Below are 26,858 nucleotides of genomic sequence, written 5' to 3'. Positions count from 1 at the left end.
ATACTAATCATATGTCTGTATCATTCTAACTAGCATAATATACATGTATCAGGGCTTCCCTCTCAAAGGTCATCAACAGGTCACCCCTGACAGCTCTCTGTGTGCTGCATGGCCCTCATGTGGATACTCTTGACCATTAGAAATATCCAAGGAGACAGACAAACATCTACATCTGTCGGGTTCTCATTGTGGTTTTATTTTTTGTCTCCTTGGTTGTAAAAAGTTCTACTTCTCCAAACATTTTGAGCAAATTCTAGAGAATTGGGAAACTTCCCCTCTCTCACTCTCTCTGTCTCCATGTCAATCATCTTTGTGTCTCACTGTGTCTGTCTCCCTCACTCCCTCCTTTCCCTTTTACATGTGGCATTCATTGTTGGTGAGTGTGTGTGTGTGTGTGTGTGTGTGTTTTTGTGTTTGGGCGGGTAGGGGGTTGGCAGCTGCTGTTCCCATGCTGCACCTGTTCTTGTCTCATCAGTCAGGCGTTGACGGACTCCAGGCCTTACATGGACCCACCCCGACACTGGTAGTCTGACCCAGCCTGCCCCCTACTCCACCGCCCCCCGCACCCCCAACAGTCCCCCACCCCTCACACACACACACACACACACACACACACACTCACACATCCATCATACAGTATATTTACACTCAGGCCACTGCTCATTTCAAACTGTCAGCGATTCAAACTATTTTCAACAGAAGTGCACAAACCCAACTTTCACCATTCTCATATCTGCAGTATTGTGTTCTTAAATAAAAATTAAGAACACAATACAAATAAAATTGTACAATTTTGCAAATAATACAGGTATGACTGTATTATTTGCAAATGTCAGCAACACCCAGTGGTTTTAACAACATTAGCAAACACCACCGTCTTTAAAAGTGGGCACCCACTTAGAGCCTCTTTCTGTTCTTGCTGCAATTTCTGAGATGGATCGAGTTTGTCCGCTAGAAGGAAACTCACTGTGAATGTGAAAGGCCCGTAAACACGAGATTTGAACTGGATCCAGTCCGCAATATTAAGAGGCCGTCATCTGTGTGAGAGCTGAGGGTAACCTGCCACGCCCTGCTGCCACAAGTATACCCCCGTGATCTGAGTCTCTGGCTCACGAGGACAGAGAGTCACTGACATCGTGTCTGTGGTGGGAGCGCAGCCACATTCATACTTGTGGGTATGCTTTTATAGCTCAGCAATTCATTTCAGTCATCGGTATTGCCACAGCCTTTTCATACCACAAAGTAAATGTGCTTACATTCTTTCACTTCGTTTGGTATGAAGAGTGAGACTCCTGGTGAACACTGCAGGAGAGATACGTTCTTCAGAAGAAATACGGTTGTTTTTACTGAAAACATGAACATCTATCGATGTTGTCCTCACTAACAACACCGGCGTCTGAAGCTTGCAAAATAAACACAATTAGTTGAACTAAAGAAAATTGATCTGCGACTGCTTTTGATAATAAAAAAAATTCTTGCATGCGGGACGAGTTTCTCAATTGTTTGTATGGATTTGCTGTTTTTATTTGAAAGTATACTATCTTTAGGTTTTAGAGTGTTGTAGTGTGTAGGTGTAGTTGTTTTATCTGTGTCATTTCAGAAAGTGTAAAAAAGAGAGAAGCTGATCAGTGTGTCTGCAAATGTCTTGCATATACACATAACTCAAAGATATTTAGTTTATTATCACAGAGAAGTAAAGATCTACGCTTGCAGACTCTGTAAACCCTTAACATTTAGGTATGGATGTAGCTATTCATAACTCATCACAAGAGGGGCTGATCAGTGGAAAGTGATGGATAAAATGAAGTTATTGTTCTGTCTCGTCTTTTTGTAATGACCGTGCGCTGAAGGTGACCCAGCTCTCGTGACATTGAAGCCTCCTCTCTGCGACAGGACGCCGTTTGCTTTGCCAACAGTCAAACACACTAATCCTGTTAGAAGCCACACACAAACACATGGGCACAGGTACACACACCTTCTGACATTCCTCATCCGCTGGGTCACACGCTCCTCTTGAACTTTCTAGACTCACCAAATAGATCTTTTGTCCTCTGGTCACAGTGTTGGCCCTGATGCAGATATGCATGCTCAGTCTCCGCGACGCCCGCTGACTGTGATCTAACACACTGTCCTCGCACCCCTAGCACCGTCATCTTGGTGTATACAGTAGAATTAAATATAGCGGAGTTACCCAGATTATCCATTACTTTCAGCGGAGCGGTGTTTGGGTTAGCAGGGAGACAAAGCAGGCACTATCGGTGAAAGGAGGTTCATGGTGGCTTCATAAATAGGATCTAGTGGGGTGACAGTCATGAGGGTTTCCACACACACACACACACACACACACACACACACACACACACACACACACACACACACACACACACGCTGGTGTTATTCTCTCACCCTCTCATTCTCCTTTTTCTTACTTCCTTTGTGCCTTTCTTATGCTATCGTGCATTCTCTTTCTGTCTTTCGAACACGCACATGCGCAGACAAGACACTGTGCACTGGGTATTAAAGAATGCTCTTTGAGAATGAGGGATGAAGAGAGAAGCGTCACGGAGAGAAAGAGGCTCCTGGTTTGATGTCCAGAATACGACAGTAGGTGAGGGGAGAACAAGAGAGGACGAGAGGACAGGAGAGAGGATCCAGCTGCTTCTTTTCATAATGAGGGGCGCGCTCGCCTCCTGTGTGTCGATGTGTGTATGAAAGACGGAGTGAGGGTGAAAGATGCAGGCTGAGAGAAGAAGGAGACACAGAGATAGTATTAAAGATGGTTTCACATTAACTTTTCAGTAGATGTGGGACTGACATGACTCTCTTGGTCTCCTCCACTCTGCCATGCCACTTTGACTGCAGACTTGTTTTTTTTTTTTCTACACACTGTACTTAACTGTAGCTTTTTGGGGTGGTTCATTCAGTTGCTCATAAATATCACATGCATTATAGATATACTGTAAGACTGTGTGTGTTTGTGTGTGGGTGTGCGTGTGTGTGTGTGTGTGTGTGTGTACAGGTCACAGTCTGACCGTCTCGTTCCCATCTGTCTTTCTACCCGGTCACGCACCCCATCACACACCACCTCACACACACTTTCCCTCTCTTTGGCTAAATCCGATTATCTGGCCTGCGTCAGCTAATGAGACCCCCATGAAGCTAGCAGCCCCACACCCTCGAAAGCCCCGGCCACTCTCTTTCTCTCTCTCTCTCTCTCTCACACACACACACACACACACACACACACACACACACACACACACACACACACACACACACACACACACACACACACATTGACAGTCAACAGCATGTGTCTCTCAATACACAAACACACACTGCTCTATAGACTCTAGATTGGACAGAGGACTTCCCCAACTATGCTTTAATAGTCTGTCTCTGTCTGTCCATCTGCCTCATGTGTAAAACACAGAGCAGCAGCTTGGCTGATCACTCTGGACCTAAACATATTGTGAATGACACCCCAAGGGTGAGAGTGAGATAGACAATGAAATCAAATGAGAGATGCGAAGGGGGAGAGGGAGAGGTTGGCAGGGAAAGAAAGATGTGGTGCAGATGGACTCTGTTGATCTACAATTTCGACCCATTAATTGCTTTCTCTGCCTCTCAGTAGCTTTTTTTTCCATGCATGTAACCCAGCAACCCAGCAACTAAGCAAACCCAGTTAACAAAAAAACTAAAAAGTGTAGCTGATGTCAGATACTAAACATCAAACCCATCCAAACATCCTCAGTGGGCTGTTTGTTCTGCGTTGCTCACACTATTAGGTGACTATTATTATTCCATGAAAGCTGATTTAAAAGTGAGGATTCAGCTATTTTAATCATATTCCATTATGTCTGGCAAATTTGTGTCAGAGACTGGAAAATGTGCATAAAATATGACCCAAGAATACCGCTGTGTTTTCAGAGAAAGTGAATGTGATACGTTTTGTATTACTTGCAAGTAACAGATAAAAAAATCTGTAGCCAGCAGATGAAAACATAATTGCCAACATGAAATACCATGGCTTCACACTGAGGTAATGATATTTAATTTTTTCATAACAGAAAACACTGTTCAACCTTAAAGGGACAGTTTACCTCATAATAAAAACATCAACAGCATATTTTTTTTATGTCGCACATCAATCTAGATTGTTTCTTCTGGGAAAATACATTAATGCGTAGGTATTAAAATGTATGTTTTAACACTTTGAGCATCAGGCGTAAAGTGCCATTAAGTACTTTATTGGAGAGAAGACAGACGGCCAATCTGGCCACTCTACGGCCATAATTTCCAAAAGTAGGCAACTCCCACCAAAACAACAGACATTGATAAAAAGCTTTAGAAGTAAGAGACACAATACCTCTTTCATTTTGGGTTGAACTGTCACTTCAACCTGGAGATTTGTGCCAAAACCAAATTACTTGAGGAAGTAACTGAGTTGAGATTTTGGCTTTTTGTGCATGTGCCAGTAAATCACTTGATTTAATGTGGTATGTGTGTCTTTTTCCCATGCACCACTTAACGGGACTCTTAAATCTTGAGTCCCTGCCTAAAAGCGCAGCTCTTGGTTTACTCACACATCCGTACGTTTGCTTGTCTGGCTTTCTGTTTGTGTTGGCGTGGAAACAGAGGAGGATTTTCTTTTGGGCTACATCCCTCTTGCAGACTCGGAACATGAGACTTGGTTTGCAAAACTAATGTTTCACTTGAGAGCTGAGCTTATAGAACACGATAGTTAGAAAGGGAGCGGGGATGAAGAGCGGGATGAAGAAAGACACAATAAAACAAAGTACAATGAGAGGCAGGATGAAAAGAGATAAGGGAAGTGAAAAAAGTAACTGAAGAAGTGAAAGAACGGTGGAAAGAGACATGAGATCTTTTCATCAAATGTCAATGCTTGACTGACCCTTGACCTCTGTGTGATTTGTGGGTCACGGTGAATCTCAGCACCTGACCCTTGAGGAATGTGTCTCACCAACACCCACATCGGGTAATTTTGACAGCACTTCCTGTTATCTCCTCTTTATGAACTCTCTGCCTTCTATCTTTTCCTTGCATCCTTGGCTCTCTTTCCTCCTCACTGTGAGGTGATAACAAAGGGGCCGTCCCTCAGCTCAACTTGGTCTCACTTTTGAGCAAAAACTCTTTCATTTCTCTGTTATTAAAACTACCCTGTCGAACCGCGAGGATTCCCTGAAGGCCATCCTCCTACTCTCAGTTTTGCACAACAAATAAATTATTTAAGTGTGGATTTTGTAGTCCAGAAATTGATGACATGATTAATTTATGTTATCATACAGAGTGTGGGGCTGGGTTGTTCATTAGCTACACATGTGTCCAGAAAATGAATATTTAATGTGTAGATATATGGGTGTTTTAACAATACTTCACAGTGTTTGTTAACTGTTGTTTTCCTGATTATCCATTATTTACTTTGTAAAAACAATGGTTGTAGTTTATTACCATCGAGGTTGTCAGACACAAGGCTGCCAAGTAGTCGTGCATAATATTTTGCACAGACAATGAAATATGCCATCCATACCATGATAACTTCACTTAACAACATTGTCCTTTCTTTCCCAACATTAAAGCCTCCCACTCATGGACTCATGCGTTCCTGTACCAGGATTTATGACACTGTATGTGCTGCAGTGACTTCATTAGCACAAATGGAGCTCCTTCCTTTCCTCTAGCTCTCCGTCCTTCAACCTTCCCTTTCCCCCGCCTCTCCTCGCTGTAATGCAATCACCTTGTCATGCTGTTTTTCTATAGCTAGGCTGTATAGTGTGTTGTAGTGTTCCATATCCCCAGTTTGGGTCCATCCTGTGCCCTAGCTGCTACTCTCTCCCATTGTTATAAGGGACAATTTGTGCACCCTAATGTTTCCATTGAATGGAGAACGCCGACAGTGACGAGGGCCCTCAAGCTTCCCTCGGGGTCCCTTAACAGTTTTTACTGCTGTTCATAGACCTTTAAGGGAATACTGGTACTTGTAGCTCGCGCTGCCTTTGCAGCAAACGGCTGCTGTTGTTGACTGTTAGACCTTTTGTAAATCAACCAGTCATGTCTGGTATTGACGCAGCACGTTAACACATTACCACTAGTCCTTGTGGCTTCCTGTGATTGAGGCGTTAATCATATTCTTTCTCTCTGACTTTGTGTGTTTTTCTCGACAGTTTGTAGTGCTGATGTGAACGTGAACGTGACTCCTAAAGTGGAGGTGCTGAAAGGAGAGACTGCCAAGTTGCCCTGCACATATACTGTCTCACCGACACCAAGCAACACTGTCGTGGAGTGGTACATTGTAAGTCATTTACAGATAATAATGTTGTGATATCCACGTGGTAAAAATGCTTCATAGATTACTGCACTATAAAAAAAACTTTTGATTTTATTATGTACATTTTCTCTTATTGATTGCTGTCTTATTTCTCCTTCTTCCATTGATCCTCATGTTTCTTCCACCCTCTTTCTACATCTTCTTCTACCTATCCGTACATTCAGGAGGAGCATGGAAACAGGAAGCGCGTGGCTTTCTCCCAGGGTGGCGTGGGAAAAAGCGATGAAGGCACCCATCTGACTGGGCGGGTCACTATCGGAGAAGACTTCTCCCTGACCATCTCCACTGTTCAACCCTCCGACGAGCTTGTCTTCTACTGCCAGGTCACCGCTGGCCCCGCTGGGGTTGGAGATGCCGCCACGATGCTCAAAGTCTTCTGTGAGTCTCCCAGTGTCCTTTGACCTTTTTAAAGAGCATCCAGCTCACCAACACATCAGTTGTCAATGAGTGGAATTTATGATTTAGTGTGTCACTGCCACTGCCGCCAAATGTTTATGGCTCTAATCAGATCTGCGTGTGTGTTCATGCATACTTTCATTTAGAAGTGGCTTAATTGTACCTAATGCATGTAATTCATTTTGCAGATTGCTTTTCACACATACCGTACTCAAAGTTCATCCATGCAAAACCTCCTTATTCAGTTGGCTAACATAAAGCATGATTTGTCACAATTGTTCGCGTGTCCAAAGGGAAGCAAACTTCAGCTCATTTTTCTTTTCCGTGTGGAAACGAACCTTTTTGAAAGCCTGAGGTTACCTATTCCCTTTGATAAGTTCCCCAGAGGTCAATTAACTACAATCTAATCACTCTTGACACAATTGATGAATAGTTCAATCCCACCTGTCATGTCTCATATCTCACCTTAATAACGGTCCAGATTTATCGCCAAGTCGCCAAGGGCTGACCCTTTCTGCAGGGCGCGATGTCCTTTTCCCCTCTCTCAGCAACCCCTGAGCAGACATCAATCATACTTAACATTTAACGGCATAACCAAAATAAATACAATTCATTTGCATTTTTGATTGAACTGATCAATCACTCTAAAGAGGGAGCACTTGTGTCGGGAGAATAGCAAACCAACCCTTTCTCTCGTCAAGATCTGAAAAAATGAGCTTCCAAGTTAACCATTAACATTGATGCACTCAGAGGCTCTGAGGTTAAAAGCAGGCTCATAAAATAAGCTATTAATTGTGAATGGGCCAGTTAGTGCTAGACAATACCTCAACGCAGTGCTATTTGACAACGGCCCTTTAAATGTACTTAATGCCCACAGTGGTAAGAAACACTCACAGACCAACAATTATTCTGTGTCTACATCTGACTCATTTGGGAAAGAATTGTAGTGTCTTTCCTGCCTTAACTTAATACAGAACTAAGTTATGAGGTCTACTGAGGGTTAGCAGTGATAGCCTGGTTTCTCTCTCTTTCTCTCGGGAGGCCTACATTAAAGTGGGAAACAGTATGTCTGCTGAGCAAAAACTGGATAAAAATAACTGCCCATGCGTCTGTGTGTATTGTGACCTTTTAACCGTTAACATTTGAATGACTTATTGTACGCCAAAAAACCTTTATTTGACTCCATACATAAGGCTGATAAGGGTTTTATTCCTCATTGTTCATCCAAATGAATGTGTGTACATATGACTGCCTGCATTACACAGTATATGGTTATATAAATAAACCAGCAGTTTTCTGAGCAGCGTAACAAAAAGGACTTAACACAGAGACTTGAGTGTGAGTGAGACAGAGAGAGGAATACCCATCTCCTGTTTATTTTCATAAGCAGTCAACAGCTGCAGGCAGTGATAAGATGACCTTGCATGTGAACAAGTGAGCTAGGGAATGAAGCAGAGAAGCTAGAGGGAATACTTACACCTGTGGTTGTATGTGTGTGAGCCAGTGAGAGAAGGAGTGCTGTTTTTGTTATTTGACGCTTATCGGCTCATGTGAACCAGGTCCCAGTGGAATTATGTGAGGCAGGATATTTACTGCTCGACTTAATTAACAAGGTCAGCAAGTGTGTGGATTGGACTGCATTTGCACAAGTGGAGGAGTGAGAGTGTCTCTACATTAAATGTTTCCCTTCCAGTGAATTATAATGAAATGATAATAATCACGCCCACCCCTTTTGTTCTTTCTCTCTCAGTTGCTCCTGAGAAGCCAGAACTCACAAAGCCATCAAGTCAGGCCATTTCTGTGGGAGAGACTACCAGCTCTGAGGTTTGAGAACATTTTCCTTGACTATGTCTGCATCCTGTGTGTGAGTTTCTGTCTTCATGTGAACACTGAAAACCCACGTATTCAGTCGACTTTTGTTTGTCCCTTCTGCATTTTTCCATGTGCATCAGATTGGTACCTGTGTGACAATGAACGGACATCCCCAGCCAAGAATTATCTGGTTTAAAGATGACCAGCCGCTCCCTGAGGTCAAGGACAGCAAAGAGAGTATGTGTCATTGGAATTTTATGTACAAAGAAAATAATCTAATATTACATTCATGTGCCAAACAGAAGATAATATGTGTGCCTTTTCCCTGCCGCTCTGCCAGAGACCTATATGAAGTCCTCGGTGGTGAAGGAGGCCTCTGGTCTCTCCACTGTCAAGAGCACCTTGCACATGCAGCCCAAAAAGGCAGACAAGGACTCTGTGTTTCAGTGCACTGTGGAGTACAGCATGCCGGGAGACCAGATCAAACAGAAGAAGTCTGACACCATCACCATCAACCTCAACTGTGAGTGGACGGACAAGAGTTTTAATTTGGGAGCTATGCAGCTGCTGGCAGGTGGATTTTGTCCCCTCTGGAGAGAGCCAGACTCGCTGTTTCCCTCCTAGTTTCCAGTCTTAATGCTCAATTTTCTCTCTTCAAGAAACTGAATACAACTACAGAATTAAGTAATCTTATTTTATCTAACACATTAAGTAGAGATAGAAAATAACATTGAATATACTTAACCTTGGCTTTGAAATGAGCTTAACTTTAGGTAAGTGCATTAGCTTTGTACTGCACTTGTTTTAACAGCCTTATTGTTTAAGCAAAGAGTTTTTTTTTCCTCCATTGGGATTTCTTTAACTCCTTACAATGTTTACCGTGTCCACCATCTTAGTTTTGTGTGTTAGAATGCTAACATTTTCTAATTAGCAATAATACGCCTGATAGCAATGTCATTAGGTCTGCAGGTATTTAAACCAAAGTATGTGTAACATTTGAATTTCACCTTATGATGGCACTATATTAAAAGCCAGTGATCCTGAGAATAACATGACTCTCTATCCAAAACTTCATGGGAATAGTTTTTGTTTCACTCAAAGCCAAAAAGGTCAACATGCTGGTGGCGATAGAGGAAAAGTCAAAGGATCATCAATTAATTAGGATTTAACCTTTTGGGACCGTGTTTGTTCAACAAGTCATAACAATCCATCCACTGGGTCAAAGTGGTGAACCCATTAAAAAAAATGAATCTATTTATTTATGCTTTATCTGTAAGCGTCTCCCTGTTCTCCATCCTCATGTTACTTTTCACTTTAACAAAAAACAATATCAACAAACAGCTCTTAGTGTTATCTTCATTGGGTGCATTTATTTCCTCTTGCTAAACACTGTCATGGAATTTAATATTCAGCTGAAGAAGAGTGATGAAGCAAGGAAAGAGGAGGTACTGGGAAAGTAAAACATCCCCTCTGGAATGCCTTCACATCTCTGATTGTGAAAGTATCCAAAGAAGGAATTTTCACCTGTTCCATGTCTGTTCTTGTTCATGTAGATCCCTCTGAGAAAGCAACCTTTTCCCTTCTCAACACTGATCCAATCAAAGAGGGCGACGTTGTTACCATGAAGTGTGAGACTGATGGAAACCCTCAGCCTGAGTTTGACTTCAGGAAAGATGTGTGTGTCCTTTTTGCTCTGTTTATCGCAACATTTCATAAAAATGTATTCATCTTAGTTACTCTCTCCCTCATTTGTTACTTGTGGCTCTCTCTCGCTGCCAATCCCGGTCCTTCCAACGTCAGGGCCAAGACATCACTGGTAAAGCTGGTCTTCTGTTGCTGAAATCTGTCAAGCGGACAGAAGGTGGAGTGTACAAGTGCACGGCCACAGATTTCGATAACCTGGATGCTGACCTGAGTGGAACCATTACCCTCACTGTCAACTGTGAGTGAGCCAAAGACACACACACGACCTCAGAATGTAGAATAAGAACAATTCACCTCCAATTTGTGCAGTTTGGCCTTTGCAGTAAGCCCTTCTTTTCATCAGTAAGTCATATAATGAAGAGGGTTACAATGGCAAGCGCTTTAATGGAATCCTTTCAGGGGGCTGATATCCAATTCAATTTTTCACAGTTTGTCTGTTACTTTAATGTTATCCCAACTACACTCCATAATTTGATTTTATCGCACTTATTAAGCGTAGATAGTCTAGAAATAGCATGGAATAGACTTTAATCTGCCTACAAAAGGGGCTTCGCTTCAGATTAAATGCATTAGCTTTAGCAGATATTCTGCTGCGCACGCTAATTCATTACATGTTTCTTTAAGTGATTCAAGTGATATTTCTTTAACTCCGGACAGTGTATGGAAGGCCTCAGGTTTTATGTGTCTTCCTCCCTTTCTTTCCATTTTCTCAATGTCAGACATCGACCCAGTCAATGTGACCCCTGCCGAACCTCAAGTCGTCATGCTCGGAGCCAAGGTGGAGTGGCAGTGTAAGACCAAGGCCTCTGCCACCCACACTGTTCAATGGAAAAAGGTGCGCTCCATTTCTTTTTCAAACTTAATTCCCTTCTCCTTTTAGTTTTTAGTTTCTCCTTTTACAGTGCTTTGCTCTTTTCCTCATCAAGCCACAGAATTATTTCTGAGCATTTCTAGATAACAGTTTTTAAAACACAAGTCTATCTTCCTGACATATTAACAGCACTGGCTGGATGTTGAACAAGAACTCAGTCCTTCCTGCAGATCCATATTTGGACATTTGGGGATACTGGTTCATTTTTGATGCAAGTTCTCAGCAACATAACCTTTCTTCATTAGATAGGACATCATTTCATAATGTGACAATTACAAAACTCACTTAGTGTGCAGCTGGCATCCAACACAAGCCTTAGGATCAGAGGCAATGCTCCCTATAAGGACAGCCGTTGCCTTGCTACACAAGCTGCATTGTGTTGTGTCCAATTGCAGCAACTGGAGAGCAGACACTCTCTTGGTTCCATTTGGCATGAACACCAATTCTAATGACACGTTAAGTCATTCATCATAAATCCTAAACTGAACAAGGAAGTGTAGCTTATGTTATGAATGATTTCAGTTTTACAGTAGCAGCTTGATAGCTTAATGACATGCCACTGTCTGAGTGTAAATGTAAACATGTAGACGGCAGCAGCTGATTAGGATTATAGATAATGAACAGTTGGGAGTTTGTGCAGCAGGTTGAATGTCAAAGGTAACGGAAAGCGCTCCTCCTGGCCTTGTTTCTATTGTATTTTCTCTAGTTAAATGTATTTTCTCTAGTTAAAATACCAAAACAATCTGTTACACTGGAAAACCACTTATCAGTGAGACAGCGGGGGTGTTTTTTGGTGTTTTGGTATTCATCTGCTCTTCTCCACTTGTTATAAGCCCAATGTTCCTCCTGCGCTGACCCTGTTTGTTGCAGCCTGTGTATCTATTGTTGTGTCTCCTGGGTGTGATAGAAACTCCCAGACTGCTGGTTTTCTGAGTAGAGAACGTGTTTGTTCTCCGTAAGAAGGATTCCTATGAGAAGAAGTTGAGAGGAATTGCAAGAGGTTCATCATGGAGGATGGACTTTGATCTGTTATCACTGCTCTTTGGAACAGTGTGTGTGAAGGTTTTTCTTCGTCTTTCCCAGCATAGCTGTCCTCCTTCAAACTAGATGTTCACGGTGTTGTTCTACTCCGGTATTCACGCGCGGAGAATAAAAAGAAAGAATTGTGGCCTGATGCCGTGACTGCAATTGGTTTTATTTCTGTATGTTGTGTGTGTTCCTCCAGGGCTCTGAGGTGCTCTCACAGGACGGCACGCTGTCAATAGAAGCTGTTTCCTATGATAAAGCTGGAGAGTACATGTGTGTTGGAGCCGTGCCATCTGTGCCAGGACTGATTGCCCAGGCTAGTGTCAACCTCACTGTCAAAGGTAACACACCTGCACAAACATTCACATATTCACAGCCCAGTTCAGTAAAACCAACAAAACAGTGTTCGGACAAGACTTAAGTAAAGATGTCAATCACATCAGGAACTGTATTATTATATTTTAATACACACGCACAATAAGCAACACACTCATTCATATACACTGTGTTTCCATTGCTAAATTTACAACGCTTTGTAGCCTGGCAGTAAATGCTTAGGTGCTGCAAATTAAATGCCACTTTATACTCAATTGTAAACATAAGGAAATTATTTTTTAATTGGGGGAATTTTCAAATGAGCCACCCTACGCCACAATCACTCACACACACACACACACACACACACACACACACACACACACACACACACACACACACACACACACACATACAATAATAACAATGGTCAGTGTTCGGGTCTAGTGGGTATTGTTTCAGTTAGAGGAAGGAAGTTGTGTAGTTCATGAATGCAACAGAGAGCAGGTGTGGCTTCCCCCTGTTTTAGTATGGGATGAAACCATTAGTGCACTTTTACAAAATAACATCAAGTAGTTTTGTAGAATTAACCTATCGTTTGCCCTTAACTTGACATAAATAGATATGTTTAATTTAGTTAATTAATTTTATATTATATAGTTTTTTATTTTCAGACGACTGAATTAATATACTGCTGAAAGTTTTCTTGACTCATTGAATTCAGTTTCAACAGATTTCCCAGCATGCATTATTCGAGGGTTAAACTCACCAGAGGCCCTTTTAAGAGTTTGAAGTCCAAAAGGATTTTCACAACACAAAATAACTTTGATGACTAATTATTCAACTTAGTTTCATTTAACTCACATTTCCAGTCGTCTGGGGAACTTATGTCATGATTAAAACCAGCTTAAAATGACTTACAGTGTTTGTGTGTGTGCTGTGTTGTTTATACGGAAAGTTCCCGAGTTCACTGGCTCTCACACCCTTTCCAGGAAAGCCGATGATCGAAACTCCCGCAGTTGGAGAGGTGGGGAAGGAAGGAGACATGGTGACTCTGAAGTGCTCGGCCTACGGCTCTCCTGCCCCTCAGTTTACCTGGAAGCCCTCAGGGAAAGAGGTATGAAGGTCGAAACTCAGTCAAGACAAAGCACAGAAAAAATGCAACATAGTTTTTCATGTGTAAAATTAACACAAATCCCTCCGTAAGAATATGTAATTGCTCTTTTCCTGGAATGGATTGCACAATTAAAACAATAAACACTGTAAAAAAAAATGTATTTCAAACGGAGGGGGGGGGCAGGGGAGGGGGCAGTATATGAAGTTTGAGGCAGAGTTCATAACTACTGAAGATTTTGCGAGGCTGCTAGAAAAAGGAGGGACAGAAACAGCTATCCAGACGATGGAAAGTAATATTTTATTCTCATATTTCATATTGATGTGATATAGTTGAAAGGAAAATCCTATATGAAGCAGCTTTAAAGAAACTTACAGGCGACTTTCATGATTGAAATATTACTTTAAATAAAGTCAAATCAAACTTTCATGATCTTTCTGAAAGATTTTATCATTTTAGAAGCAAATAGGGATTTATATAAGATCAAAGGGAAGACATAATTAAGCTTTCACAAGTGACTGTTTTTAAGATCAGATTTGATGTGCAAGTGAGATCCGGGGGAAAGAAATATTGAATAAATCATCACTAGAGTGTGAAAAATAATACTAACCAGGCTTATTATAAAGAATTAGTGCAAAAATATGCCACAAACACAAAATGGAACATGTAAAAATGTAAGTTGTCCTTCTTGCATCTCTCTCCCCTTCATCCACTGCTCTTGGCAGTCGGTGTCAGTGGAAGGTAACAAGGTGGTGAGCACCGTGACCCTGCAAGCAACAGCCGAGGTCATGAAGGACGGGGTGACCTGCGAGGTCTCCAACAAGCACGGAGCAGATAGCAAGACCTTCCTGGTCGCTCTCAAGAGAGGTCAGTGTCCAGAGAGGACGGCACCAGTGATGCTACGTTATCTCCCTTTCACCTTTTCCTCATGTTTTCTTCACTTTAGGCTTTTAATGGTCAGCTGTGATAAAGAGATATGTTTTGGAATGGCAGCAAACATCTTATTTGGCAACAGGTTTTTGCTCAGTCATTTTTTGGCAAATTAGATTGAGCAGATTTCTCAGTCGTTATGCTCAGAGGTTACTAGTAAGGAGTTATATTTACTCCGTGGTGGTGTGTCTGTGTTTTTAGTGTTAACTAATGGAGATAAATGCATCACTAAATTAAAACAAGTGGCACCACACAAACTAGTTCTTATGTCGAGGCTAATTGTCTGACTGTCGCATGGGGAGAGTGGTCGTTCTGAAACCACAAAGTAGCCAGTTCGATCCCCACGGTTTGCATGTCGAAGTGTCTTTGAGCAAGACACTGAACCCCCACCCAGTTGCTCAATGGGGGCTTCACAGCAGCACACTGCTCCTTAAACTTTAAGGATGGGTTAAATGCAGAGACTAATTTCCCTATGGGATTAATAAAAGATTCATTGTTGTTATTTTTTAAAAGCTTATAAGAGTATATGAAATATGTTCGACAAATCTGCCCTGACACTTGACAAAATGCTGTTTAATAATGAGGATTGAGTGATTTGAAATTGTATTCAAATCTTAAATTGCAAGATATATCTAATCTAATGAGTTAGGTTGATTTCTGCACTAAAACTGGATGAATGCTGCTAACTTGAAATCACACATTTATCCATATCAGTACATATCCTTTAAGCCAATGTATGATACCTATTAGATAGCCAATTAGAATCAATATATATTTTTGCACCTTAAAACTGCCATTTTGTTTGTGATGTCACAGAGACTTTCTTTTCGGCCGCTCCATAGATGATTGCTTTTGACTGTTTGGTGCTGTAGATGTTTCCTAGCAACCATTTGCTTCAACTCAGGAGGGACTTCATACATCATTTTAGTAATGGTACAAATAGCTGGTGCATTCGAATCCGGGCTTCTTTTGCCCTTTTCCCAGCACCACCTTCTGCAATCTAAACCCTTTCTTCTTTTTCTCCTCTTGTCTCGCAGCAATTGGTAACTCGGCCGACAGAGGTAGAGCCTTCTCCCTTCTCCTCCTCCTCTTCTCCCTCCTTCTGTCAGGACTCTGTGTTGTGCAGAACCTGTAATTTAGAAACCCCCCTTCATCCGTTTCCTCTTGCCCCAGCCCCTCCATCACACATGCACGCACACACGCACGCACACACGCACGCATACACACACACACACACACACACACACACACACACACACACACACACGCACACACATCTCCCTCCACTGTACTGTAATCCTGTATATTTCCCCTCTTGCTACCGAACACTGTGGATATTGTATATTGTTATTCTTCTTCTTCTCTTGTCACCTTTGTATGATGTTTGTCCTATATTTTGTGGATGCTACTTCAACTTTTGTGGCCCCTTGGGGACAATAAAGGAATCTATTCTATTCCTTCCTTTCCTCTCTTTGTTTCTTCACTGTGTCTCCTTTTTGGTCCCCTCTTCTTTCTGACTGCCCTCTTGTTTTCTCGCTTTTCCTTTTCGCCGTTTCAACTCGCCGAGGAGCTCTGTGTGTAGGATTTAGTAACCTTAGCTTTTGTGTGCGTGTGCTCTCAGTGGTGTGTGCTTTGTGGTTGTTGCTTTGCTATGCTCTGAGACTGAGAAACTCTCTTTCTCTCAAAGTGCTGCTCTCTGGAAACCCTGTGCTTAAGTCAGGTCTGTATCGCTAACCCTATTGACATGTGTATGGCGTTCGTCTAGAACTGTAAGTCACTGTGTTATGGATGTGTGCACACACAGCATTAATGTGTTTGTGTTCACGGTAGCTCATGTGTTCGTGTTTCCATACTTGTATTACTGTGGCTGAGAGGACAGACTTTAGATTAGGGAGGAAGATGTTGTCCATCACAACTTCATTTGATCTCCTTAATGTCAGAGAGTAGTGGAAAAAGCCTGTTGCAGTCTAGTTCTGTTTAAAACCCTGTTACTACATTAATGTCCTGATATGAGACAATAACAGACAACTCAGAGGCAAAGAATATTCCTCCTCTTTGTTGTGTGTATCAGTATGCCACAGCATATAACAACATGTTCATTCAAGTGTGTTTGCAGTTAATTTAACTCATGATGTTTAGCCACAGAGAAAAAGCAGCAGTACTGCTTACCATACTTATGCCTGTTGTACATATTTAGAGGAATAGTTTGACTATATAGTCTTTTCCTTACTGTAAATGTTCCAGCCAACCAGCCACTGCTCCATCACATAAGCCCCCTGCAAAACCATTGATCTTCTCATCAACAAGCCAACATGTTGAACTATTCCTTCAAGTGACACTAGCCAGCCAATCAACAAAAAAGTATTCTCACATAGAACCTGGTGAATACATATTGTGTCATGTCCTCACAAGTATAGTAATACAAGTTTCGGTGGATGGGTGAGTATGTTCTGTGTTGTTTTCTGGCTCTGGTCAGCTGTCTTGTTGTTTTCTGTGAGTATACAGGCCCCTTTTTTTTTGGGTCCCACCACTTTTCAGTCGTTACATTCATAAGTTAGACTAACCCCACATCCCACTCCCCGTTCTTTCTCCTCTCCACCTGTCCATCCATCCATTGTCTTCATCTGGACACCCGTCCTCCCCCTCTCTCGATCCTTCCCTTTCCATCCTGTCCCCCTCTCGTGGTACCCCAACATTAAATTACTTTCCTCCCCTTGCTTCCCTCTCTTCTACCCCACGAATCAAACACCACCTACACTCCTCATGATTACCCTCTCCCTTCCACTGCCCCTCCAAAATCAAAAACTCCCCCATCTTCCTACCACCTACTCCACTGTGACCCTCCCCTCCACCTTCCCACCAACCTTCCACCCCACCACTCGTCCCTCCATCCCTTCGTCCCTCCCTCCATGTGTCCCTCCATTGCGGTGCTGTAGCTGACAAGCAGCAGGGAGGCTCCAGCGGGGTGGTGATAGCCGTGGTGGTGTGTGTTCTGCTGCTCCTGCTGCTGGTGGCTCTCATCTACTTCCTGAACAAGAAGAGCAAGCTGCCCTGCAGCAAGAAGGACAAGAAGGAAGTGTGAGTACACAAGAGGGGACTGGGGGAGGAAGGGAAGCAATAGAGGGACATGAATGCAGATTAAAGTTGGTAGTGATTACCTCATGTGACTCAATAGGCATTGAAGGTAAACTACACCATGGCATTTGATGTAAGGAGGTTCTTTGTAATACAAAAAATAGCAACAAACTCTTCCAAAGTAAATTTAATACGGGCTCTGAAATAAATACATTGATTATGGAAGATGTGGAGTATGTTCCAGTTTGTACACTTTTTTTTTTTTTTTTTACAAAATACATTAATTCAATAAATAGAGAACATGCTTTAATGTAATACCTTTGCATATGTTCATATCAGTGTGCAGATTAGTCAGAAAATCTGGATGTCTCTACTGGGAAATAAATCTCAAAAATATATTGTTTTCTGTCAGTTTCGGATACCTTGATGAACTGGAAGAGAGTTTTATTGTATTTTTGAAAAATATTGTGACAGTGTATGCTAATTATTGCAGAGAAATTTAAGAAAACGCTCAACCAAATGTTCTCTACCACAGCGATCAACATGCTTTGACCATGTCTAAATCCATAAGTTGTTCAAGGCAAATAATTCACTTCTTTTTCATTGTTCTGACCCGATCTCCCCGCAGGGCCAGTGGAGAGGTGAACAATGACATTGTGGTGGAGATGAAGACAGATAAGGCCAACGAAGAGGCCGGTCTCCTAAACAAGAGACCCTCCACGGAAAAGGTCAGGCCAATGGATACAGGCATCAAGGGGTTTAGGGTGGTGGACGTGTGCTTTGGTCAACAGTGAGCTTATTACTTTAGCATGAATGCAACTCCTGATGCTAAAGACTACTGGTATGCAGGGAGAACTGCTAGTTATTAGTTTCATTTAGTCAGTGTTTTGTTCAGGCTGCTGAGATGTAGACTTATAACAGAAGACAAGAACAAGAGCTAAAGCCTGTAGTCATGTTCTGTGGACATCTCTTCTACTTGGTGGGTAAATGTGTCAAAGTATATTTTAATTATTTGGAAAAGCAAACTAAAGCACTTTCAAAGCTGTGGAATAATCAGAATAGTGTATGCAATAATTAGCATACCCTGTCACATTATTTTTCAAAAATACAATAAAACTCTATCTGAATATATTGCAATGGTCATGTGGATATAAACGTGACGACAAGACCCTTCATAGCAAATGTCATGCATTTGACATAAACACAAGCTTTACAGTCAGCAGAAATATCTTCCGATGCATCAGTCATGCTGATTGAGAGTCAGTTTTAGTTCAAAGAAAACAGGTTTGAGAAAGCTGTCCCTGCATCTCAATTGATGTAGTGTGACAGCTGTACAGAATCCTCTGAAAATGTCATCATAATGTAAAACTTTTCATTATGAAATTTATGATAGAGGCATTTTTGACAGGGATAAAAAAAAAAAAAAGCCATTTTACGCCAGTGTTGTTTTATGTGATTTTTGAACCTACTGACAGCCAAACTGTGTGACATTTCACAACTTCAGGGAGATTGCAGACACACTTTCTCTGCTTTTGAAATGGATACATCAAGAAGATGTGAAAGTGGGTCTCTGAATATGCCATCAAGAGATTTTTCTTTCCTGAGATGTCATTAAAAAATGATCACCCTGTAAACTGTCTTTGAAAAGGCTGCAGCTTCGGCCACACATATTTATTCTAGAGAATGTCTTACTATACAATGTACACAAGTAGCTTGTAATGCTGCAGAACACTGTATTCAGTATTCTGTTTTTACATCTGCTCTTGTTCTGCGCCAGCTTTCAAATAAAGGCATGAAATTCCCCCCAATATACCACCTAAGTTTTATAAGTAAGATATGAAATAAAATTTGCAATATTATATCATCAGCATTGATGATAGTCAGTCACTAATTTAGATTTCACATATCAACCAAGAATAGGAATACCTATTGTACTACATATGTTAAAGAAGGAACATACATTGTACACAAACAGCAATTGAGATTGAACAATTTATTTAGCATGAGAATATCATTTATTTTTTTGTAATTGTGATAACACTAATGTATTCTTGTTAATTAGCACCATATTCTGTACATTGAGAAAACTTTGTTTTAAATTTTCTTTATTTTGTTTTCATTGCAGCATGTTTAAAGATTAAATACATCATTTATTTAATTTAATCCAAGTTGTTTGAAAGAAAACTGCAAATGAGCCATGTTCATATTTTAATATTTTTTATGTGTTTTTCTCTCACAGTGATAAAACGAGATGTTGAAAGAGCGACAGAGGGATGAAGGGACGAAGGAGAACGGTTATGAAGACAACAGGGCTACTTTTTACTCACTAAACAAGATTGTGGGGACTACAAAAGGTGGAATATGGACTTTGGTTTGTTTTGGGGACCTCGGGAGGCATTGGTTATGCTTGTTTTATAACCTGGAGTACACCTTTTTGGATGGAGTTTCTTCTTTTTTTTCTTTTTAGAGACTCCATCCATATATGCTACACAGGTTTAAAACAATACTTGTGCAAAATCACAATGTGACATCACTGGATGACATTATTATTGCGCCTTCTGTCGATTCTTCCTCACCAATCACATCTTCGGTTGACTCCTCTGCAGAATAGTGCTGAACACCAAGGCGGGGCTGACACGATGCAAACACAGTGGCACAATCGTTCTTATCAACCCCGAATGAAATACAAAATGCTATTAAGCCACTGTGATTTTCTGAAAAGTGGGTCTGCCTGCAAGCCAGCAAAACTCAACATCTATTCTGCCCTGGAGTCTGCACTTAAATTCACTGCTCTCTGCTTGGTATATTGGGGAAAATTATCACATGGTGCCATTCTGCTTTCATTCACGTCAATAACAAGTGATGATTTACGCTCACAACAATAAATCCCTCATGCCACTGTTTGGCACACACAGCTGTAACATTTCCGCTCAAAGAAGCTCTGTGTTTTGGCTTTAGTGCTGTTTGTTTAATTGCTTTTTTGCCACCTGTGAATGTTTGTGTGTGTGTGTTTCTCCCCCCGCCCCATCCCAAATAGCCCTAATTAGCTTTCTGTAGAGGCAGCTCAGGCATTAAATAATGCCAATCTTTTCTCTTAAATAGCTTGCCCTTTTAAATTCAGCTGCAATGCCACTAAATTAGCAAGCTATTGGGTTGTACAAATTAGTTCTTGCCATTTCCAGCATACTTGTATATTATGTACGTCTATCGTTCACTTTGCTCTCTGGTTTTCTCTGTAAATTCAAATACTACTATTGCCCTGTCTGTTAGGCAGGTGGTGTATCGTGCATGTGGAGTTCAAAGTGTCTGTGGTTACTAAGTTGCTGGCCCGGGACCGTAATTGCTACCAATTCAGCTCCAAAAACCCAGTTATCATCAGTTTTCCTTTTCACTGTAAAATTGGAGGAATTTGGCGAAATGGTTGACAATCTCAAACTGTGGCCTGCTGTGTTGTCTTTTTTTTTCCTGTGACAACAAAAATGGCACAGATTCACCTGCTGGTGGAAATCACTGGCACAGGTTCATTCTCGTTTGTTACAAGCTGAGAAGGTGTAGGAGGGATCGGGGGTTGGTGCTGGAGTATGTGATGTACCGTTTATTTTTACCAAATGAAAGAATTTTTTTGAGTGTCAGAGCAAGAGTGTTTCTATGTTTAGGTATGCAATACTGTTCCTCCCCAACACTGTCAGCAGGCCAGAGAGGTTTGATAACTGGTTGACGCGCCATTTTACTTTGTTGTACACTGGAACCAATGGCCTTGATTTTTAAAAGAATGTCACCTCAAACAACTATCTCTGCCCACAGGGCTCATTTTATTTTGTAATGTCTGTCTGCTGATCTTGCCATATTGACTGTTAGCAAACCTGTGATGGCAGGCGAAGATAGATAAGTGAACTTGGAGCATCCATTTTTAATTTTTACTGTTTTATATAAAAAATAATGTGGTATAAAAGTTGATGTTTTTTTTTTAGAAAGGGGGATTCTTTATTTTGAAACTACTGAGTTTTCTTTTTTTCCCATGCTTTTCCACTCGCTCTGAGAGAAGAGAGAAATGTTGTTTTTTTATTTAGGAGGATTCAGTTTTTAGGAGATATTCTCAGTGCTTTACTTCTCTCTCTGTACTGTATACTGTATATTTTGTGGTACGCTGTTGTGACCTCTGTGGTGTGATGTATCTTTTTATTTGGTTCCATCTGTGTAGAATTTATAAAGAAACAAAACTCAAGAAAAAGGATCACAACACCATCTTCTCTGTGTTTTTATTCCCATCACTGCAACAGGCATGTCTGTTAAAACATTTTTTATTTTTTTATTGTTATCACAAATAGGACTAAAGTCACTGTGTATGTTTGATACACAAAGTAGAACAAAAGCCAGAAACAGTGCCTGGCCATTTGATAACATTTGGTTACCCTGACACACCACTGAACATTGTCTCTAAAATCTTGACACACCAAACCAAAAGCAATCAAAAATCAAAAAGCTTTTGATGTAATTCATCCGTATGCTTTTTTCTTACACTTCCCAGAAGATGACATCCAAATGGACTCCTGTTTGTTACAAAGTTAAATCTCTTTGATATAACTGGCATTATGTAAATCTCTCCCCCCCTCCCTCACACACACACTCACACACAGACACGCGCACACACACACACACACACACAGACACACACACACACACGCACACACACAGACACACACAGACATGCGCACACACACATTGCATTGATTGATCTCATGATTTGTTGTGACAGAACAGAAAAACGAGGGAAGCATCTTTTTTGCATCGACTTAATGATGCAGCATTCTCCCTCCTTGCTCTCATGTTCAGAAATGACTTGAAATGAAGCCATCAATCTTCTGCAAATTCCAGTGCAGCCTTGTACACGGATAAGTAACAGTTAGTTGGATGACTCCTACTCAATAGCAGCTACAATCATAATTGACGATTAGAAAATGCATACATCAAAACCAAATGTTAATCAAGATGAAAGGATTCATCTGAACATCTAAGCAAGGCTGGTTTACTTTCCACAGCAAGAATCTCCCCTCCCTCTAACAAAAAGCTTACATAACGGTGCGTTAACCTTGTACCAATTTGTAACAATTTTGCCAAACACCCGGCACACACACAGCCTCTCTGGCTACGGGCCAATCAGAGCGATCGGCCTGACACACCCCTTGCTCGGCTGCCTCTTCCATTAGGAAATTAAATGTCTCCCATCAATGTGACCAGGAGAAATCAATCGAAAGCTCTGAATACAAAGCAGCAAAGACAGACACTATGAGAGCGTGTTGGCACAAAACGGGAATTTATGGAAGTTGTAAATAACAGTGTCAATGTCAGCCCCTGCTGATGTGATTGACGTGTGGATACACCTCCAGGGGTTTCAGGGTGTAAAACCTGCCGTGAACCTTCATACATTTTCTGTTTTAGATGCTTTTACACAAAGGGAAAAAAAAACATACATTGCATTCTTATGTAAAGATCGTGGGGTGTCTCTACTGCAAAACTGAATCTCTTTTCTACTTGTAAAAATAAAGATGATCTATTAAGTCTGTAAGTATTAACTAAGTGGTGTAGTCATTTTATACATTGCACACTAATGTTTGATAACAATGTGCTAATATTAGCCTCTGTTATCTACCGGGCATAGCAAGTCATGAAAGGCTGTCGCAGAGTGAAGTTAAAAGTACACGTCTTTCCTTGATACATGTTTCACTTTTCATTTAAAATGGAAATATTGTGATATTTCCTCTTTCATAACTTTTCAATACTTGGTAAATTGTAAACAGTGATGAGTAATTGGAAGAAATGCAATCATAAGAACAAAATAGATAGTGTTAAGTGTGTGTGTGTGTGTGTGTGTGTGTGTGTGTGTGTGTGTGTGTGTGTGTGTGTGTGTGTGTGTGTGTGTGTGAGAGAGAGAGAGAGAGAGAGAGAGAGAGAGAGAGAGAGAGAGAGAGAGAGAGAGAGAGAGAGAGAGAGAGAGAGAGATTCTGAGAGGATCAGTGCTTTTCAGTCTTGCTAACAATGAGGTGGATTACTGTCATCCCTCCCAGTGTCCTTCCCTTCCTTCCTCTTCCCTCCCTCTACCCACTGTGAGTTTTCCTGCTGGGTTTAGTTACAGTAGCTTTAAACTGATTTAGCCATTTAGTGTCAGCCTATTGAGGGATGACAACCGCTGTCTGTCCCCTCGGCCTGCTCGACCCGGATCTGATGGCTACTCAGTGGCGCTTGGCTCAGACTCAGCCCAGTATGCACAAACAGACACACAGACACACACAGAAATAGACACACTACTCTGTATGCAGCGCTGTTGAGATGGATCCTGGTTGAACTAGGCTCTGGTGGTGGCAGCCTCGCTGACAATATGTGCTCCATCACACACAATCAGCGCTCATGCAGTTTGCAAACACAACCACAAAAGCAATGAGGGAAGAAGACGTTCACCGTGGATGTAGAGATGAGTGGAGAGGACTGGTTCTGTCAAGGGAGGAAGGAAAGGAAGAAGATAATAGATAAAGAGACTTGAAAAGGAGAAAATCTGGGCGGCGTAAAAAGGGGAGCAAAATGGAAGAGAAGATGGTGTAGTTGTACAAGAAGAGTTAACGTCAGGATGAGAGGAAATGAAAGTAGTGATTGCTGAGGAAGGACGGAACAGAAGATGGCTTGTTCAGTGGTCATAAATCTGCATGGACCTTGAGCTAAAACAGGAGGGTGGAAAAAAGAGGAAGGGAGGTAAAGAGTGGAGGTGTATACCACAGAGGTCCGAGATAAATAATGAAAGAGCGCTTGTGTGATAAATGTGTTTATCTCCTCCCAGTCCTATGGTTTAATATCCTGTGTGGCGGCAAAGTGTTTACGGTTTGGGCGTGATTATGAAAGACAGAGCGGAAGAGATGTATGTGTGTGTCTGTGTGTGTGTGTCTGTGGTGTGTTTGCGTGTGTGTTACACCTGCCTTTGTGAGACTGCATTTATTTGCTGAGTTTATGGTGTCTGTCTCGCGGCACGAAGAATTTCTTTGATTGTATCTGTGAGTTTGCTATTAAACCGAGTGGCAGTCGATCCCGAGCTTCAGCGAGCATGTGAGCGTGTGTCACTCAGGAGTACCAGGCCACCTGTGAGATATTTGATTTTCAAGGCACAGCTAGGTGGGCTTTAAAATGGTAGGGCTACTTTAGGTTGTGTCAGAGCGAATGAGAGGCAAATAACATGAGTGTAAAAACTATAAATACATAGCATTGATGTGTAAAAACAAGAATGTGATGGGAGACTGACTGAGAACTATGTTTATGTGCTTCACTCCCTTTCACTTAATCTGAGTTAATGACATCATGTGGTGTCTGACGTTAATTCCCAAGGGTCAAAGGTCACATAGATTGTCCATGACAGGCTGAGGTCAATTTCAAGATTTAGTTAAACCATTAAAAAACACAAGGCCAGGACAATTTCCGTTCAAACATTTTAATTCAAAATGCTTTAAAATGCTTGCTGGGGATGTCCTTACATTTTGTTGATTCATAAGATTCTTTTGAAATGTCTAAATTTCAGGAATTAATTCAATTTGTATTGGTTTATTGTACCAAGTTTTGGTATAGGTTGTCAAAATCCCAAAACCACAAACTACTGCCATCAATGTTTTTCACGGGAGAAATAGAAGAGAAAATACATTTCTTACATCTTAGATTTCTGACTGCAAGTAAAATATAATAAATAATATCATTATAATATATAACACTTACACCCACAAACATTCTGATTTCTGGATTTTTGTTTTTTAGTTGGATGTAAATAGAAGAAAAAAACTATAAGTAGCTTCAAAATTAAAAGTAGCTGGAAAAGTTTTCCCGTTACAATTTATTAAAAGACAAAGATTTTGTGACTGTATAATTATCAATCAGGCTTAAGAGAGCAAATATGAATTATGTCACATGGACATATTTTGATTAAATCGGAAAAGTATCGTCACAGTTTTTTTTTCTCCAGAGGTTTCAAGAGCTGCTGCTCTCATAAAAGGTTACAGGAATATAAACTGTATAATACTATCTCCGGGCCCAGTCATAAAAAATATCCAGGCACATCACATCTCCCAAAATTTAAAACAGTCTGGAAGTAACAGTAATACCGAAAGTGTCTTGCATCCTGTTTGGCATTGTTAGGACTGTCTGACGCCGAAAGTAAAAGGGTGAGATATTCTAAATATTGCATGCACTTAAACAGATATTGATTTTTATTTTTTAAGTGGGCCTTTCTTTTAGGTGGCAATATAGCTTCTGCCCTGCTTCTTCAAGCTAAGGCCGTGCCGATCAGCATGTACTCTATGTAATACACTGACTATGGATGTGTACCTCATACAACCCCACCTCAAAAACTATGAACTCGTCTGGACTAATGAAACAAGCCTGTAAAAATAACATAATCGCATGAGAACGAGACCATTGATCAGGTTAACTTTATTTTAAAATCTGGTGATAAACTGCAGCAAGGATTCCTTCATCTGCAGACTGGATGCGATAGAATACTGTACGTTGTAGATGCATTTGTGTTCGCATAGTCACACACCATTAAAACAGTAGATATACTGCAATAGACGGAGAAAAAAAATCCCCTGAGCCCGATAGAGAGCGAGAGAGAACGGCAGAGGATCAGAGAAGAAAGCAACGTTAAAAGAAGAGGAAGAGAAAGACGGCCTGCAGGAGCTGAAGAGCAGCTGTTGAGAGCTGCTCCTTGGAGGACTTCTGTACATGCTACAGGCTCCTCCCATTGGCTAACATTACAGTACAGCAGCTGTCTGGAGAATAAAACACTAACATACACTTGTGTTTTTGGCGATACTATACACTCAGAAACGCAGCATCCCCACTACAAAACACAGAAACTGAAGTTACGCACACACATGACTCTCATCTTAAATGTGTGTGTGTGTGTGTGTGTGTGTGTGTGTGTGTGTGTGTGTGTGTGTGTGTGTGTGTGTGTTAGTGTGTTAAACCAAGGCTCTTGAAATACCTTGAAGCATGTTGAGTTGTGATGTGTAATGAAAGAGTAACACATTCTTTGCACTTGACCTTGTGGCCCAACTCAGAATACACCTTAAATCACACACACATACACACACACCTGCCTAAGGGCAAACACACTTCACACAAACACACGTACACACACAGAACCAAGAAAAACAGTGGTCACATTTACATTATCTAACCAGCTTCCATCGTCCTTCCCTCTCCTTCATCTCTTCTGATTTCCATCACATATGCAC

The 26,858-nt window shown here is 41.3% G+C and overlaps 1 protein-coding gene across 2 annotated transcripts in view; it reads left to right on the top strand.

Annotated features, from left to right (window-relative positions):
* The window catches only part of bcam (basal cell adhesion molecule (Lutheran blood group)), a 46,416-nt gene extending 24,579 nt beyond the window's left edge, over nt 1-21,837 (top strand). The window contains exons 2-17 of one of the 2 annotated variants that reach the window (XM_068569270.1): nt 6,186-6,313; nt 6,514-6,727; nt 8,496-8,569; nt 8,698-8,794; nt 8,898-9,080; nt 10,111-10,232; nt 10,358-10,499; nt 10,981-11,096; nt 12,358-12,499; nt 13,466-13,590; nt 14,313-14,454; nt 15,555-15,578; nt 16,205-16,237; nt 17,454-17,595; nt 18,221-18,320; nt 19,832-21,837. In XM_068569270.1, coding sequence (XP_068425371.1) covers nt 6,186-6,313; nt 6,514-6,727; nt 8,496-8,569; nt 8,698-8,794; nt 8,898-9,080; nt 10,111-10,232; nt 10,358-10,499; nt 10,981-11,096; nt 12,358-12,499; nt 13,466-13,590; nt 14,313-14,454; nt 15,555-15,578; nt 16,205-16,237; nt 17,454-17,595; nt 18,221-18,320; nt 19,832-19,834 — 1,787 coding nt within the window. In that variant the 3' untranslated portion in view covers nt 19,835-21,837. The remainder of the gene's footprint in view (nt 1-6,185; nt 6,314-6,513; nt 6,728-8,495; nt 8,570-8,697; nt 8,795-8,897; nt 9,081-10,110; nt 10,233-10,357; nt 10,500-10,980; nt 11,097-12,357; nt 12,500-13,465; nt 13,591-14,312; nt 14,455-15,554; nt 15,579-16,204; nt 16,238-17,453; nt 17,596-18,220; nt 18,321-19,831) is intronic. The other variant, XM_068569271.1, reaches the window with a different exon arrangement.
* Nucleotides 21,838-26,858: the final 5,021 nt, after the last annotated feature.

Source organism: Clinocottus analis, unplaced genomic scaffold (genome assembly GCF_023055335.1).
Source record: "Clinocottus analis isolate CAN_PGR_092001 unplaced genomic scaffold, fCliAna1.0.p SCAF_9, whole genome shotgun sequence".
In the NCBI taxonomy this organism is placed as follows: domain Eukaryota; kingdom Metazoa; phylum Chordata; class Actinopteri; order Perciformes; family Cottidae; genus Clinocottus; species Clinocottus analis.
Note: the sequence above shows the minus strand (reverse complement) of the source record. Positions and strands in the feature narration are given on the sequence as shown.